The sequence below is a fragment of the Hemitrygon akajei genome, chromosome 11 (assembly GCF_048418815.1).
Source record: "Hemitrygon akajei chromosome 11, sHemAka1.3, whole genome shotgun sequence".
Classification (NCBI taxonomy): Eukaryota; Metazoa; Chordata; class Chondrichthyes; order Myliobatiformes; family Dasyatidae; genus Hemitrygon; species Hemitrygon akajei.
Window position 1 is genome coordinate 43,391,477 of NC_133134.1, and position 19,293 is coordinate 43,410,769.

At 40.8% G+C, this 19,293-nt stretch overlaps 1 protein-coding gene across 1 annotated transcript in view; it reads left to right on the forward strand.

Annotated features, from left to right (window-relative positions):
- The window catches only part of tex2l (testis expressed 2, like), a 99,507-nt gene that overhangs the window by 65,715 nt on the left and 14,499 nt on the right, over positions 1 to 19,293 (forward strand). Inside the window, exons 8-11 of the mRNA XM_073060725.1 lie at positions 3,818 to 3,917; positions 5,494 to 5,626; positions 16,668 to 16,805; positions 17,704 to 17,916. Of these exons, the coding sequence (XP_072916826.1) occupies positions 3,818 to 3,917; positions 5,494 to 5,626; positions 16,668 to 16,805; positions 17,704 to 17,916 (584 nt within the window). The remainder of the gene's footprint in view (positions 1 to 3,817; positions 3,918 to 5,493; positions 5,627 to 16,667; positions 16,806 to 17,703; positions 17,917 to 19,293) is intronic.

The window sequence follows — 19,293 nt, forward strand, 5'->3', positions numbered from 1 at the left end:
GTCCCTTATAAATCTTTCCTCCTTCATATTAAGCCTATGCCCTCTGGCTTTAGACTTCCCTACTCTGGTAAAAAGAAGGTGTGTATTCACTCCATTTATGCCCTTCATGATTTTAAACACTTCTATAAGGTCACCCCTCAGTCTCCTACACTCTAAGGAATAAAATCCTAGACTGCCCAGACTCTGGCCCTCGAGTCTTTGTAACATTCTCCTAAATCTTCATTGCACTCTTTTTAGCTCAATAGTGTCAATCCTAGAAGAGAGTAACCAAAACTGTACACGATACATGCTGTACATAGTGGCACTTCAGTGAAGGACCTCACTGACCATCAAATGCTTTATTACATCCTGACATCTTAAAACAGAGACAAGTGAAAATCTGCAGATGCTGGAAATCCAAAGCAACACACACAAAATGCTGGAGGAACTCAGCAGGAGTTTTCTTTTTCTTTGAGTGTTGTTCCATTTCGAATAGTGACATGGAACCCACTTCTAGAGCTGTAGTACTGTCACACTGGAAAGATGTTAAGACTATCAGTCATAACCCCAAGTCTGGGCACTAGGCAAATGAGCTCCCTCATCTAAATGTGCAGCCAGAGGAAAATATGCTATTCTCTTTGGACTTTATGTGTTGCTTTGGACTTCCAGCATCTGCAGATTTTCACTTGTCTCTGTTCTAAGATGTCAGGATGTAATAAAGCATTTGATGGTCAGTGATGTCCTTCACTGAAGTGCCACTATGTACAGCATGTATCGTGTACAGTTTTGGTTACTCTCTTCTAGGATTGACACTATTGAGCTAAAAAGAGTGCAATGAAGATTTAGGAGAATGTTACAAAGACTCGAGGGCCAGAGTCTGGGCAGTCTAGGATTTTATTCCTTGGAGTGTAGGAGACTGAGGGGTGACCTTATAGAAGTGTTTAAAATCATGAAGGGCATAAATGGAGTGAAAGCCCATTCCTGCATTTGATTCTCAAAAGTTTTGCAGCAGATTAAAATAAGTTCACCCTTTATATCTGAGCAAATAGTGAATATTTCAGGATTTTCAGCTCAATCCAGGAAGATTCCATATGCAACCACTAAGTGTCTGTCCCTAATGGAGAGAAAAATTGACTGTGGTTATGGACAGGAAAGATCCAACAGTTCATTAGTGTGTTACCACAAGAAATGCGTTTTCTCTTGTAAGGAAACGAGCTAGATTGCATCAAAGACAAGGTTGCAGATCCATGGTGAAACACTGGCTGGCTGCAGTGCACGCGTCAGCACAATCCAGACTTCTGTGCTAATTCAAAGGATTCAAAGTACATTCATTACCAAAGAATGTACGTAGCATGCAGCTCCGAGGTTCATCCTCCCCACATACAGACACAAAGCAAAGAGAAACCATGGAACCCGTTCAAAGAGAGAAAAAAGTCAATCCTTCCCACCCCCCCCCCCCACCCCCATGTACCAAAAAAGACAAATGAAAGCACGGAATATAAAACACAAAATCAAAAGGCATATTCAGTTCAGCTCAGCTTATCTGCAGCCTGCCCCACTTGAAAATTGCACATTCTAGCAAAAAAATGAGCCACCAAAAAGACCAGAATTTAGACTCCACAATCCACAAACCTTGTTGATAGAACCTTGCACCGACGCCATTCTCTGACAGGAGTGAGAATGAGAGAGAGAGAGTGTGAGAAAGAGTGAGTGAGAGAGAGAGTGAATGTGAGAGAGAGTGAGTGAGAGAGAGAGAGTGAGATAGATCATTCAAACACAGGAAGCTTCCTGATCAATTTTGAAACCAACTCCAAAAAGAGCACTAGACTCTCCTGTCCTGTGGTTGTGCAAGACACTATTTAAATATATAACAGTCTGTTGGGACCACACTACAAGTCAGGGCATCAAAACAGAGAGAAAAAGAGTCAAGGACCTTTTATCAGAACCAAACAAGTAAGAAATAAGTATAATTTAACTTGCAGAGAGGAGAAGATGAAGCAAGCAGAGGGAATGTCCTTAGTGGGATCAGACCAAAGTTATGTTTTTAAAATTTATTTTCCAGAGATGGTCAGTAAATGTTCTTTTTTTTTGTCCCAGTCCGTATTCCATCATCAGAAGGTACCGTCCACTTCATCTACATTAAGTGCAATGTATTCTAGCTGTCATGACATACAATATGTTGCTGTCAGAAAAAACAGTAGGAGATGAGTGATTTGACCCTATTGGAGATTCAGAATGTTCTATAAAACAGTCAAACTCTCATTCCACAGGTTATTGCTTTGTCTGAATCCTTAAATGAAACAGATGACCTGTAATCATTCCTAGATGCTCATTATTCTGTGCACACTCCAGTTTGTGTTTGCAATCAAGCCACTCAAATCAGCTGCAGTAATTTAGATGCCAGAGAGATTGGATCCACTCGATTAAATGTCCCTATTACTTCAGAGAACATATCTGCATTCTCTTCAGTCCTGCAACAGAGAAGATCTACTTCCCACTGTTCAATGCCACTGTATGATATTTTGATAATACCCTGTACTTACAATTCCTTTCCCTTCATACTTTAATCGGTAATGCTTCTCTTCAAATCTAACCTTCGGATTTTTGTGTTCAAATCTATTCATGGTCTCACCTATGGATGCCATTTTATTTCTTGTCATACAGATAATGAACTACAAAATGGAGTTCACCCCCATTTGACTCAGGAAGTATCTTCTGTGTGTACCACTAATGGCCAATTCAGAGTGCCCCTACCACCTGAAAAATCACAAAATTAGGAAAGGTTATAGTCAAAATTCAGGAGGGTACTTTTCACTCTGATTGCTGCAATACAATGCAGCCTGCAAAATTTCCCGCAAATGCAGATAGAGATTATTGCTGCCATACTTTTACAATTGTGAATCAAGGAAACAGGCCATGAAGAAAAAGAACACTTTCCAAGGCAGCCACAGTGCAGCCAAGGTTAAGCGGCACCATGAGGTCAAGCAGAACACGAGAGAGAATGAAGGCATAGCACCAGTTGTGTGGCCACCCCAACCCGTCCACATTTGTCCTCAAACATTGAGTCCAATTCCACTGTAAAGCACGGGATCTTTATTCAGCATATTTGTGCAGTGCATGATTTTGGAAACCTGCAATAGAATCGGTAAACTTCAGTCAGATTGTAACAAGTATACTCAACCATGAAAGCTCAGAAAGGCACACAGAGAGACAGAGACCTGTTGATACGCCAGCCAGCAGTCTTTCATTCACATCTTGTAGTTGGCACTGCAGAGTTATAAACAAAAGTTGTAGGTTGCCTGTTAATGATCCAGTTTCCATCAATAAGGCAGGGGAATAACTCCTGAAGAATGTAAATCATGTTGAGGTGAATTGAGCCTGGAGATATATTGTTCAAATTCCCAGTGTCAAAACTTCTACCTAAAACAACCACTGGCTTTTATATGTGATTTGCACATAGAAAAACAGGTGCCTATGAGTCAAATTTATAGTCTGACCTCATGGGTTAAATGTGAAGGACTTGTCTTTGGATGTCAACCCCAAGACTTTAAAATTTCCTCCCTAAACCTCCCTTCATCTACTTTGCTTTTGAAATTCCACTTAAAACCTAATACATTGACCAAGATTTTGGTTACCTGTCCTATTTTCTCATGTAGCTCTTGTGATAATTATCTTATGAGACAGCTCAGGGTATTTTACCATGCTAAAGTTGTTAGAAAATGTATAGTCTTTGATAATAAACTTAAAATCTCAGTGACTACGGGCCAAAATTAGGTCTAATGTCACTTAAAAAGCCATTAAAAGTCATTAAGCAGTTTAATTTTATATCTTTCATTAGCTGCCATATTTTATGAATGAACTTACTCTCACTGACTTGGACTTGGGAACGTTGTTACCTGTAATCATCCGCACTTCCAGCCCATCAATCAATCAAAGGGGTAAGTAGGTTTGAAATGCTCAGTATTTCCTGCCATAGAACAAAGTTGCTTCTCACCGTCAAGAACTTTAATAATTGGAATACCAATTTTATCTAGAAATAAAATTGATTTATTGATCCTTTTCCTTTAAGATGACATCCTTTTTATAGCCTTGAAAAGGAAAGGACATTGAAGCTTGCGGCAACAGTATGTCCAATTGATTAAATTCTGGGTGTCCATGTGGGAATGAAGTCCTTTACTTCTTTTTCCTAGTGTTCAGAGTTATTAATTATGATCGATATACTTAATATTTTAGCTGAGGGTAAAGATTAGCTATGCACCGTCTGTAGCAAACAAAGAGTTGTGCTTTCTGCTTGCAATATCACAGAATGCTTATTGACGACTCTGCTAATGAACCATGGAATTCTCCAGCTGTTAGTCATCAATGTATTACCAAGGTGATGAAACTCATTTGATCTTTGCAGTTCTTCTACTTAATCGATCTCAGGCATAACACTAATAAAGGGATTTAAATTAGCCTCTGTGGAACTAGTATAGTTAGGATCTGTGGTGGTGTGGGGGAGGCAAATCACCTCAATATTTCCATTTCCAGATTGAAAACAGCGACCTCTGCTGGAGAGTGTATGCATGTATAATGAATGGTGGGAGCATTTTGTTAAAGTCTTCACCATATGGGTGGTAATCTGAGAAGTGAGTTCCCTGTTGGTGTATGGTTTTCATTTCAACAGTATCAGTAGCTTGAAAATCAGATGAATGGGCAGAAAATTCTTGCCAAACCCAACAACCAGCCCAAGCCACCTGGAAAAAGTAATATCATTACAATGACAAGAAAAATACTCAAAATTTATAGTTGCTTATTCTTTAAGAAAAGGAGATAGAATAACAGTTATAAATGTACATCAGGAATCCATTCATTTCAATGATCCTTAGACTAACATTCCAGATAACATTATCAATTTTCCAGAACTAACCCAGAGTCTCCAGGAACTAATGATTGATCTGCTGGATACTGATGAAATGACATTTTTTAAAAATGTACAACTCTTTCTACTTTGTTTATTCTTTTTGTTTAGCAGTTACGAAAGGAAGAAATTTTATTTACCTCAGAACATAGAATATAGAATTGTACCTATCCAAGAGCTGTTTGAATACCTTTATTGTATTTGACTCCACCTCCACCCTAGGCACCCACCACTCTGTGTAAAGAATGCCCTCTAATCCAGACAGAAGTCTCTTCTACACCCTCTCTAAAGCCTCCAGAAATGAATGCAACACTCCAGATGCAGCCTAAATAGACTTTTCCATCAAGGAATAATCATACAATACAAGTAATGGAGTCTGTTCTCTTTCTAACTAATTTGAGAAGGTGACGTTCTTTGAGAGTGGACATCTGATAGCCATTGACGGATCAGGCCACTGAAGGCAGGTCATGTGATAAAATGTCCGGGAAGATATTTCAACCGGGGCATGAGTTTCTAATTCAAAGAATATAAACTTAAAGCTCCAATCTAGTAGAAAACTCATTATTTTTAATAATGTGAGATGATAGTGTGATAGTGTCTCTGTCCTTTCACAGGGCTCTGGGTAGACTTGGAAATTGCATACCATGGAGCATTACAGATGACACTGGAAACCAAGATGAATCTGTGTAAGTTGGGGAAAGAATTGGTCCCAGAAGGGATGAATCTGGTTGACACAAAAACAGAGAGGCAAGTGAACACTTTTCAATATTTCAGTGCTAATTTTTTTTTCTGATTAGTTAATGCAAGAACCTGTATTCTTATATTGATGTTAGGAAAGTATACACACCACAGATTTTACCTGATACTGTATCTGAAATCTGATTTTTTATACTGTGAGAGGACTTTCACTTGTAGGACTGCAGCATTTCGAGAAGGTGACTCACCATAATATTCTCAAGGAGAGTTAGGGATGGACAATAAATGCTGGCCATACAAATAACTCTCTGATCTCAAAACACAAATTTTAAAACATCTCCAATCTCATTAGGAGGCACTGCTACTTGTCAGCCTCTGGCTATGTTTCTCCCTGTGCAGATAGTTCAAGATTAAATTCAAAGCAGATAGACAGTGGCCTATTAACATCCTATATCCTACATGAAGCAACTCCCCCTTCATGTACTGTAAACTTATTGCACTAAATTCCAACAAAATAATTATGTTCCATATGGTAGGAGTATTTCTCTCCAATTCATTGACAAGGTTGGAAACGTTTCTGCACCATTTACATAGAAATTGGTAGAAAAGGTTCATTAATCAGACTGTTTGCAAGGACCCATGAATATTATATTCGGTAACATCCAAGGCCTGAGGTGTTGTATGCTTCTGAACAACTTTTGCACATGCAAGAATTTTCATTTGGGGTTCTACGTAGGAGAGCATCCCCAAGGAGTCACACTTGGGGATTCAAAGATACACGTCAGGCCAAATAATTAGCTACAAATTTCAAGCTAACTAAAAACCTACCTGCAATTTTCGAGGATCATTAATCATGGAGATTAAGGCTGGAAGTTAGTGGGCAGGATCAGAAGTTAGAGTAGACTTAGTAATTTGTTGCAAAAGCATGATAGATGAGTGGGGAAGGTTGTGTTCTTTCTGCAGATCAGTAGGTAAGAGTTCAAGTCAAGCAAGTGCCTTGTATCCAAGAGTGGGTGTTGCTTGAAACTGGCAAAATCCTGACAAGGCTGCGCAACCTAGATGTAGAGAGGTAACTGGGTTGCATAGATCTAAGACTCAGGTTACAAGGCAAAAGATTTGGGACCAAAGTGGAGGAACTTCTTCACTTGAAGAATAGTGAACCAGTGGAATTCACTACATTGCAGAGACCAAGTTGCTGGAAAAAAAAGTAAGGAAGATTGATAAGATTCTGGACACCAAGACATCAAGGATGTGGGAAGAGGGCAAGAATCTGGCATTGAGGATAATGTTCAGTCATGATCACAGTACATAGGGGAGCAGGCTCGATGTCCTTCTCCTGCTCCTATTTTCTTTCTTTCTGTTTTCTCTGTCAGGCTTCTCATTCCAAAGGAGAGAATATCCTGGCCAGTAAGCTTTCTCCTGTTCACAGAGTTCTCAATTCAGCTGTGCAGATTGCCTTTTGCATTTCCTCAGTCACCAAAACAAAACTTCCTTAAAATAACAAAATTAACATGCATGCAGATTTTAAAATGCACCCTTGAGGATTTTATGGTCTGTGGTTTAAACCATGATCTCTCTGTTCAGATGAGCCCTCGACCAGAGACTGCTGTACTTTTCTGGCCTTGTATTATGCATCTACTCAATTCTGTCTATGTACACACACAGTCAAGCAGTTATTTTTGTAAGACCAATTACATTCAAGAACGATGAACATCTTAGTCACTCACAAATGTACAGGTGTGGTCACATATACACATACACAAGTATTCTAATGGAAAGCTAGTCCTTTGGCTGCTACTATTTACTTAGCTGGTCCTGATGAAGCTTATCTTAGAACATGGTGCTGTGTGATTGATGAAGAATCAGACATACTGGTGTGGGTGCCAGGTGAGTGGAGAATTGGGCTCCTGACATTTGCCCACAGATCCTCCCCCAAAAGATCCCCATCTCCTACTGTCAGTAACTCATAGGAATCCATCAAAAAGGCTACGTTAGGATGGAATCAGGATGTCGTGCTTTTAAGTCAGAAATTTCATTAGGGCCAGATTCTCAACACGTTCCGAACATGGCTAACAGATAAAGAGGAAGGAAGAGAGCCTTCCTAAGTTGGAAGTTCCTGCATGCCCAGTCCGCTCTACCAGGACCAGACAAAGATCCTGCTATGCTGTGCTCTACAGTGATTGGAACATCTATCAGAAGTGGGTGGAGCCTAAGACCTCCCTGACTACCATCCTCTGGATCGTAGCCAGCCATGATGACCCAATGGCCAAGTCATTGGGTATATTTAAAGCTAAGGTTGATAGGTTCTTAATTAGTAAAGGCTTCAGAGGTTTTAGGGAGAAGGCAGAAGAATGGGGTTGAGAGGAATTATACATCAGACATGATAGAATGGTGGAGCAGACTCGATGGGCCAGCTGGCCTAATTATGCACCTAAAGCATGTCTTATGGTCTTCTGAATACCTCATAGTAACTCCTAGTAGCCCAGGAGAAAGACCTACAGAGATTTTGACTGGGCATTTCTCAACTCTTAGAGCTTAATCCACTTTTGATATCAGAACTGGTGTGGATTTATTATTGTCACATGCTCAAAGATACAATGAAAAGCATGTCTTTCATATTATTTATACAGATAAAACCATTGCACAGTACTTTGAGCTAAAATAAGGTTAAATAAAATAGCAATGCAGTATGAAGTGCAAAAGCTACTGAAAAAGTACAGTGCAGGTAAACAATAGTAGGCAGCCGTCAATCCCAGGGGATCATGGGCTTGTGCCTCTGGTGGTCTATGCCCTCTCCGGGGTGCAGCCGGTTCCCCCTCTCCACGTCACTGATGTAGTCCAAGGGAAGGGCAAACAACGATACAGCTTGACACCAGTGCCGTTGCAGAGGTTGCCAGAGTGAAGTTGTAAACAACATCAAACTGCCTTAGGGACCCCGGCTCCGGATTTCTTCCTCAGGGTTTACTCCCGAAGCCTCTCCCATGGGTGGGTATGTCCGCAAGGCAGTGGAGGCTTAAAATCAGAGTTTTCCTACTCCGGTAAACGATAAGGTGCAAGATAATAACGAGGTATGTTGCAAGGCCAGGAGTCCTTCATATCATACAAGAGGTCCATTCCAGTGGGACAGAAGCTGTCCTTGAGCCTGGTGGCATGTAGTTTTGGGCTTTTGTATCACCTCCCTGAGGGGAGAGGGGAGAAGAGAGAATGTCTGCGGTAGGTGCGCTGGCTGCATAACCGGCACTGCGAGAAGAATAGACAGAGTCCGCAGAGGGGAGGCTGGCTCCTGTGGTGTGCTGAGCTGCCTCCACATTTCTCTGCAGTTTCTTGCAGTCACAAACAGAGTGGTTGCCACAGCAAGCCGTTATGCATCAAGACGGAATCTTGTTTGGATCTGCAGCTTTTGAATTTTTAGGACCAAGGATTTTGTGCTCTCCCAGTCCAAATTTAAAGTTGTAAATGTTTCTCAATTCTTATTCCTTTGATGGACTGAGTAATGCAAGAAGTCCTACAAATGCACAACAAACCTTCTTCAGTGGTATTGCCAAGGAAATAACACGTGAAAGTGTAGATTGTTATGATGTAAAAGGTTGAACACGTCTTCTTGCCAATCTGAGAATTTGTTATCTGTAAATGTAACACTGTTGGCCAAGAGAATATCTTTGTATATTATCTGGCTCAGCCAGTTTACCTGTGACACCATATAATGCTGAAGCTTTCCAGCATTTCAACTAAAATCTGCCGTGCAACCCATTTCATGGGGATTGCACACTGTGTTAATACTGTGGGTTGATTAAAACACTGCAGATTAAGTGAGAAGGCCTGATTCTGAACCAGTACCCATTTTCTTTATTCAGGTCATTCTCCAAGCTGAGCCAATTGAGCCCCTTCTGCATTCGTCAACGTTTGGCGTTGCGATTCAGAAAAGCTGCTCAGCTGACTTTACAGCCTCTGTGGCGTTTAAAGAAAATTCTGATTTAATAAGAACTGGAGCCCTGACATTTGCTCCACACCCAAAAGAGACATTTTACTTTGTTGTGACGGCTCATTGGTTCACCACGTATATCATTTATGATATGAATTGATTTACAGAGGTCAGGAGATTTCAGGACAAATAATTAGAGCCATAGAGACTTAGAGAACCACATCACAGAAACAGGCACTAGTTTGACCTCAACTACTATTCTGTTTTTTAAAAATGTACTTTTTAGCTGGTTCAGCAAAACATTGTGGGCGGAAGGCCATGCCCCTGTGCTGGACTGTTCTATCTTCCATCTTTGTTCCTCACCCTGAACCTGGACCGTGCTCCTCCCAACCATGTACTAAATCCAAACTTTTCTTAAGTGTTGAAATCAAACTTGCATCCACCACTTCCATTGGCAGCTCGTCCCACACTCTCACCTCCATCTGTGTGAAGAAGGTCCCCCTCATGTTCCCCCTATGTTTCACCTTTCACCTTTATGATACAGAACATCCAGAATGATCCTCTTCTGGTTGGCTGCCAGTTACCAGTGGAGTTCTACAGGGGTCGGTGTTGGGACCGCTGCTCTTTACGATGTACGTTAATGATTAACCTCCAGGTTGAGTCGGTGGTGAAGAAGGCGGATGCAATGTTGGCATTTATTTCTAGTGGTATAGAATATAAGAGCAGGGATGTGATTTGAGGCTCTATAAGGCACTCGTCAGACCACACTTGGAGTATTGTGTGCAGTTTTGGGGTCTTTATTTTAGAAAGGATATACTGACATTGGAGAGAGTTCAGAGAAGATTCATGAGAATTATTCCAGGAATGAAAGGGTTACCGTATGAGGAACGTCTGGCAGCTCTTGGGCTGTATTCCCTGGAGTTCAAGAGAATGAGGTGGGGGAGCTCATAGAAACATTCTGAATGTTAAAAGGCCTGAACAGATTAGATATAGCAAAATTATTTCCTATCATAGGGGAGTCTAGGACAAGAGGGCACAATTTCAGGATTGAAGGACGTCCATTTAGAACAGAGATGCTGAGAAATTACTTTAGTCAGAGGGTGGTAAATCTGTGGAATTTGTTGCCATGAACAGCTGTGAAGGCCAAGTCATTGGGTGCATTTAAGGCAGAGATAGATAGATTTTTGATTAGCCAGGGCATCAAATGGTATGGGGAGAAGGCAGGGGAGTGGGGATGACTGGAAGAATTGGATCAGCCCATGATTGAATGGTGGAGCAGACTTGATGGGCCAAATGGCCTACTTCAGCTCCTATATCTTATGGTGTTATGACTTCTAGTTCTACTCTCACCCAACCTCAATGAAAGAGCCTGCTTGCATTCGTCCTATCTATACTCATTATTTTGTATACCTCTCGCAAATCTTTCCTAATTCTTCTATGCTCCAGAGAATGAAGTCCTAACCTATTCAACCTTTCCCTATAAGTCAGGTCGTCAAGTCCTAACAACATCTTTGTAAATTTTTTCTGCACTCTTTCAATCTTACTGATATCTTTCCTACAGGTAGGTGACCAGAACCATTCACAATTCTCCAAATTAGGCCTCACTAACCTCTTATACAACTTCAACATAGCATCCCATTACTGTACTCAATACTTTGATTTATGAAATCCAATATGCCAAAAGCTTTCTTTGCAACCCAATCTACCTGTAATGCCACTTTCAAGGAATTATGGATCTGTATTGCCAGATCCCTCTGTTCTACCGCACTCTTAAGTGCTCTACCATTCACTCTACCCTGGTTTGTCCTCCCAAAGTGCAACACATCACACTTCCCTGCATTAAATTCTATCTGCCATTTTCCAGCCCCATATTTCCAGCTGGTCCAGATCCCACTGCAAGCTTTGTAGCATTCTTCATTGTTCACTACACCCCAATCTTGGTGCCTTTGCAAATTTGCAGATCCAGTTTCTACATTATCATTCAGATCATTGATACAGGTGACAAACAACAACAGTGTCAGCACTGATTCCTGTCAGAGAGATAGCCCTCTACCACTCTAGCTTCTCCCATGAAGCAAATGTTGATTCCTATTTACTACCTCATCGTGAATGCCAAGCGATTGAACCTTTTTGACCAACCTCCCATGTGGAATCTTTTCAAAGACCTTGCTAAAGTCCATGTAGACAACATCCACTGCCTTTCTTTCATCAACATTTTTGTAAACCTCCTTGAAAAAGTCTATAAGATTGGTTAGACATGATCTACCCCACACAAAGCCATGTCAACTACCCCTAATCAGTCCCTGTGTAACTAAATACTCATATATCCAGTCTATTAGAATACCTTCAAATTGTTTACCCACTAATGACACAGAGGGCATGGTTTGAGAATAAGGGGTAGGTTATTTAGGACAGAGTTAAGGAAAAACTTCTTCTCCCAGAGAGTTGTGGGGGTCTGGAATGCACTGCCTCGGAAGGTAGTGGAGGCCAATTCTCTGGATGCTTTCAAGAAGGAGCTAGATAGGTATCTTATGGATAGGGGAATCAAGGGATATGGGGACAAGGCAGGAACTGGGTATTGATAGGAATTGATCAGCCATGATCTCAAAATAGCGGTGCAGGCTCGAAGGGCCGAATGGTCTACTTCTGCACCTATTGTCTATTGTCTATTATCAGGCTCACCAGTCTATTCTTAGAGCCTTCTGCAATCTGTTTGTAATGTCAAATCATTCCAACTACAAAAAGTAAAGTGAACCAATAGTTGTCCCTTATCAAGTCCCACAATTCAATGTATCGGTGCTAATTTATTCAACCTTTCCCACCTGCTCTAGTGTGCTGATGATCACAATCCTTACTCTCCAAATCATTCACCCTTCCCAAAGACTACCAATCACTAATCCCTCCCCTCCAACCTTTAATCACCCACCCTCTCTGAGTACAGCTGATTACTAAACACCCAAATACCAAATCACCCACACTTCTCCCTGAGTGTTGTTGATCTCCGAGACCTAACCTTCCAAATTAACCCAGTCTTCCCAAGGGCTGCTTACCATTATGCTCATTTCCAACCACTGCCACCTTCCTTCTAACCCACTAATGAAAGAGGCCTAAGTCCTCTGTTCATAATGTGATGCCCGTGCAATTAATTGCCAAGTTTGGCCCCTCCTCAACTTCCTTCCTGCACTGGTTTTTGAGTTTGCTTGAATTTCTGGTTGATTATCAGTTTTATTCCATGCTTTCTTATGCATCAAATTTGACATCTCTGATCTTTCGAGACATTGCATCTGTTGAGAGGTTTTCTAGGTTACCTCTGGGAGTCTTGCCAAATAAACAGACAGTAAATTGTGTTCATCAAGCCAAAGGTTCCTGGTACTGCATGTCTAGTTGGCAACATCTCAGAATGTCAATCTGATGAGATAATTAGGATTCTGGATAATAAATCAGCAACATTTTTCGGACTGGATAAGCTATTGGTTTTACGTAAACAGACACACAGTGATCTCCTGCACCTAATAAATTTGGCACCGACTATAGGTTCGTGGTCTTCTGCTGATGTATCCTGTCCATTTTAAGATTCAACATGTTATGCATTCAGAGATGTTCTTCTGTACTCCACTGTTGTAACGCATAGTAATTTGAGTTACTATCGCCTTCCTGTCAGATTGAATCAATCTGACTATTCTCCTCTGACCTCTCTCAATAACAAAGCAATTTTTCCCACAGAACTGCTGTTCACTGGATTTTTTTTTGCACCATTCTCTATAAACTCTAGAGATTGTTGTGCATGAACATCCCAGATCAGCAGTTTCTGACACACGCAAGCAACCCCATCTGGCACCAACAACCATTCCATGGTCAAAATCACTCAGATCACATTTCTTCACTCTTTTGATGTTTTGTCGGAGCAATAACTGAAACTCTTGACCATTGTTGCATGCTTTTATGCTTTGAGTTGCTGGCATATGATTGGCTGAATAGATATTTGCATTAAGGAGCAGATGTACAGGTGTACCTAATAAAGTGGCCACTGAGTGTAGATTTCTGGATTTTAACTGTAATTTTAGTCTTGAATTACATAATATCGTTTGAAAAATCATGGAGTCAAAAATCATACAGTGTATAATTTTCATGAATTTCTCTGAACCCATGGGGGTCCAACATCTTTGCGGGCATGCTCGCTAGAGCTGTTGGGAAGGGTTTAAATTAATTTGGCAGGGAGGTGGGAACTGGAGTGATAGGGCAGAAGATGGGGCAGTCAGTATACAAGTCAATGCAGTGTGTAGTGGAACTGTGAGAAAGGACAGACAGATGATAGGGTAAAACTGCAGTCATTGGAAGGAGTTGAAGAGTAGCATGGGGGCAAAATCGAAAAAGGTGATGAATACAGGACTAAAAGTGTTATATTTAAATTCACATAGTATGTGGAATAAGGTAGATGATCTTGTAGTGCAATTAGAGATTGGAGACTATAACATTGTGGGCATCACTGAGACGTGGCTGAAAGAAGATCATAGTTGGGAGCTTAACATCCAAGGATACACCTTGTATTGAAAGGACAGGCAGGTAGGCAGAAGGGATGGGGTGCTTCTGTTGGTAGAAAATGAAGTCAAATCCTTAGAAAGTGGTGATATCGGAAGTTGTAGAATCCTTGTGTGTAGAATTAAGAAATGGCAAGGATAAAAAGACTCTAATGGAGTTATATACAAGCCCCCGAAAGGTAGCCAGGATGTGGGATATAAATTACAACAAAAATAGAAAAGGCATGTAATAAGGTAAATGTTACGATAGTCATGAGGGATTTCAAAATACAGATAGACTGGGAAAGTCTGGTTGGATCTCAATAGAGGAAATTTGTAGAATGCCTATGAGATGGTTTTTTAGAGCAGCTTGTGGTCAGACCCACTAGGGAAAAGGTTAATTTTGGATCGGATGTTATGTAATGAGCCAGATTTGATCAGGGAGCTAAGGTAAAAGAACTCTTAGGAGACAGTGATCATAATATGATAGAATTCACCCTGCAGTTTGAGAGGGAGAAGGTAAAGTCAGACATATCAGTATTACAGTGGAGTAAAGGGAATTACAAAGGCATGAGAGAGGAGTTAGCCAAAGTTGACTGGAAGGGGACACTAGCAGGGATGACAGCAGAGCAGCGATAGCTGGAGTTTCTAGTGCAAATCGGAGGGCACAGGATATATACATCCCAAAGAGGAAGCACTCTAAAGGATGAATGATGCAACCATGGCTGACAAGGTAAGTCAAAGACAGCATAAAAGCAAAAGAGAAGGCATATAATATAGCAAAGATTAGTGGGAATTTAGAGGATTGGGAAGCTTTTAAAGACCAACAAAAGGCAACTTAAAAAACCGTGATGAGAGAAAAAATGAAATATGAAGGTAAGCTAGCCAAGAATGTAAAAGAGGATAACAAATTTTTTTTTCAGATATATAGAGTAAAAGAGAGACAAGAGTGGACACTGGACCACTGGAAAATATACTAGAGAAGTAGTAATGGGGCAGGCAAAGAAGTGGCAGACAAACGCATTAAGTATTTTGCATCAGTTTTCATGGAAAGAGGTAGCTGAAGAGATTGTGGAAGCATTAGTAGTGATCTTTCAAGAATTACTAGATTCTGGAATGCTTGGGAAGATGTTGGAGTCCATTATTAAGGATGAAGTTTTGGGGTACTTGGAGGCTCATGATAAAGTAGGCCGAAGTCAGCAATGTTTCCTTAAAGGGAAATCTTGTCAGAAAAATCTGTTGGAATTCTTTGAGGAAGTAACAGGCAGGAATTACAAAGGAGAGTCAGTGTGTGTTGTTTCCTTGGATTATCAGAAGACCTTTGACAAGGTGCTGCACATGAGGCTGCTTAAGAACCATGATACTACAGGAAAGATACTAGCATGGATAGAAGACTGGCTGATGGGCAGAAGACGAAGAGTTGGAAAGAAGTGGGCCTATTCTGGTTGCCGTCGGTGATAATGATGTGCTGAAGGGATTGGTATTAGGACCACACATCTTTTTATGTTGTTTGTCAATGATTTGGATGATGGAATTGATGGCATTGTGGCCAAGTTAGCAGATGGAGCCTGTACCTGCTAGGTCCAGGTCCTGACAAAGGGTCTCGGCCCGAAACGTCAACCGTGCTCCTCCTTATAGGTGCTGCCTGGCCTGCTGTGTTTCACCAGCATTTTGAATATATTAAGGCCTAGATGTGGAGAGGATGTTTCCTGTAGTGGGTGAGTCCATGACCAGAAGGCACAGCCTCAAAATAGAGGGACATAGATTTAGATCAGAGAGGAGAAGGAGTTTCTTTAGTCAAAGGGTGGTGAATCTTTGGAATTCATTGCCACAGATGGCTGTGGAGGTAAAGTCATTGAGTACATCTAAAATGGAGTTTGATAGGTTCTTGTTTAGTCAGGGTGTCAAAGGTACAGAGGGAAGGCAGGAGAATGGGGTTGAGAAGGAAAATTAAACAGCCATGATGGAATGGTGGAGCAGACACGATGGGCCATGCTGCCTAATTCTGCTCCTATGTCTTCATGTCTTATTACCATTGAACTCCTAAAGCAGTTAAACTTATTTGAAAGGAACCTAAGTAACGTTTTAGCATCAGCCTCAAAGTGCTTTCTGTCCACTTTTCATGTAACTTTGTTTCCATTTCAGTTTTCATCTTTGTCTCACTTTTTAATCAGTTTAAAAATGACTGGACAGCCTATGGCTGGTCCTTCACAGTGAAAATCTAGATGAAAATTACGGAGCACAGAAAGAGACTGTGCCTTTTCTTTTCTGTATTGGTCCTCCAAAGCAGCTTTGATGAATAGACATATTCTCAGATCTCAAACCTTCCTACTCTTCCTCAGCATTCCTCTGTGATCTCTAGAAGCTCAGCTTGCTGAGTTATCAATACAGGAAAAACGAGTTAAGCTATGCTGAGCATATGTAGGCAGCAGAAAGCTCGAGGGAGCCAGTTAATGAGGACATCTCACGCAGTCAGAACTCATTCTTTCAAATTGAGTTTATTTGATGATAGATACTTCAAGTGGGAACCAGAGAAAATACCGAGTGTGACAGATACTAATAAATTTTGTGCTGAAGACTCCGTTTCTTTTTGGTGGCGTCTTTGTCTTTTTGCTAACGTTTTCCAGTAACATTCACTTCTTCCTTCGTGAAGATCAAAGCCTCGGAGCTTGATACTGACAGACAGCGATGAAGAATCTTCGAGTGCCGGTTCTTCAGACGAAGAGGAAGTACCTACAGCAGAGCTGCAAGGAACCGCTGTTGACAAATTAGGTCCACCTGGCGTGGAGGGGTAAATTGTCTTTATCATGGAACTCCTTTCAAATAATGCATCGATTATAACGTCAAAAAGCTGGAATAGTTTAGTTTTGAATTTTATCGAGCCAGGGTCTGTATGAAGGCTATCAGAAGCAGGACCCTCTTTACACTATATTCACATGTTATCTTTATTTGGGGACATTTATACCATAGTATGCCATCAAAGACAGGGTGATCAGCAGCAAATTAATGGTAAATATGCAAGTCTTACTGTGAATCCTTAAAAATAAGGAATAAATGTAGATATTTTAACTATAACTATTGTTGCTGAGAATATATTCAAAATAATAAGATAAGATAAAACTTTATTTATCCCAAAGGAAATTATTGTTGCAAGGTTGCTCAGTCAGAAATATATATTTTAAAATTCCACATATAAGAATTTACTCTTCAGTGTAAGCAATAAGATGCTCTTGTGACTGTAAGTAGCAGGAACCTGACCTTTTGAATCTCTTGTCCACATAAACACTCAGCAAAACTATAGTCAGTCTATCCCAGTTTTCACTAATATGAAGTCTGGCTGCAAATGTAGACCAGCCATTTCCCCTACTGCATTAGTTAGAATAACAAAGCTATTATATTGACCACTGCAGACAGACTGCATTAGCTTGATGGTAAGAAACAATTGTTCAACATAGTGGTTCCCATTCAGCAGTGAATGGCAGCCAGACAGCATCCTGTTTTCAATCCCTAAAGCTGTTCTCTTTTCGCTCGGAAGGAGCATCACACAGAGCAAACCATATGGCCCAAAGAAAGACAAGAGGATTATTGGATTGTGGGGAAGGATCAGTGGAAGGAACAACTCACAAATCATTCAGGGATCAAAATAAAACAGAAATGATTTGTAAAGCTAAGCTTCTTTGTTGTTTCAGGTATAGCACAGGAAACAGTACCAGCAGGAAGATTCTCAAATTTGTGGACAAGATTGCCAAATCAAAGTACTTCCAAAAAGCCACAGAGAATGAGTTCATCAAGAAGAAAATAGAGGAAGTGTCAAACACTCCACTGATTCTGACTGTGGAGGTTCAAGAACTGACGGGAATGCTAGCTGTCAATATTCCACCTCCTCCTACTGATCGAATATGGTAGGTTTCACACTGTTGCCTGAAAATGAACAGGAAAACAGCACTTCTGTTTCAATTTACAATAACACATGTTCATGAACAAAAGCAAGATATGCTTGCTAGAATGTTGGAGAATTAATGAGAATATCCAATAAAGAAGAAAGTCCATCACTCTGAGGTCTAAATGTGTGAGATTATGAGTTTTATTCTATTCCCCTACCAGTAAGCAATGACACTGTTAGCTTTTGGAATTGCTTCTTGTACATGCATTTGAGACTTTAATAAATCCTGCATTAGGTCATGCAGATCCCTCAGCATCTCAGAGCTTGGCAATCTCTCCCCATTAACATAATATGCTGATTTTTAAAAATTTTCTTGCCAAAATTTACAATTTCACATTTTCCCACGTTATGTCAGGCCTTTGCTTATTCACTCAATCTACTTTCCGTTGTAGATTCATAAGTCCTTTTCACAACTTGCCTTCCTACCTATGTCAGCGTCATCAGCAAACTTAGAAACCATAACTTTGGTGGCATCATCGTCATTAACACAAATTGGAAACAAACTTGAGACCACAGCACCAGTTTCTGAAGCATATTATTTATTATTTCTTGCAAACTAGAACTGGATCCATTTATGCCAGCTTTCAGTTCCCTGTTAATTAGCTGGACGTCTATCCATGTCAATAGTTTATAGCACATCAAATGCATTGCTGAATATCTTTTGAATCTGATGAGAGTTCTTCCCTCAGCCACTTTTACAGGTAGGAATTTCCAAGTTCCCACTATGCTTCAGTGGAAATATTTCTCATTTCCATTCTATCATTCTGGCAATTAACTTAAACACACAAAATGCTGGAGGAACTCAGCATCCATGGAAGTGAATAAACTGGTGACATTTCAGGTTGAGGCCCTTCTTCAGGACTGAAGAAGATGTCAGAATAAAAAGGAGGGGAAGGGAGAGGAGGCTAGCTGGAAGGTGACAGGTGAAGCCAGATGGGGAGGAAACAGTGAAAGGAACAGCTCACAAATTATTCTGAGAGCTCATAAATTGTTCAGGGACCAAAAATAAAACAGAAATGATTTGTAAAGCTAAGCTTCTTTGTTGTTTCAGGTATAGCACAGGAAACAGTACTAGCAGGAAGATACTGCTGGGAAAGATAAAGGCCTGGTGAGGAAGGACTCTGATAGAAGAGAGTGAACCATAGGAGAAAAGGAAGGAGAAGGGGAACCAGGGGGAGGTGATAGGCAGGTGAGAAGTAGGAAGAGGCCAGAGTAGGGAATAGAAGAAGAGGGGAGGTGGATGGATTTTTTTACCGGAATGAGAAAGCAATATTCATGCCATCAGTTTGGAGGCTACCCAAATGGAATATAAGGTGTTGCTCCTCCACCCTGAGGG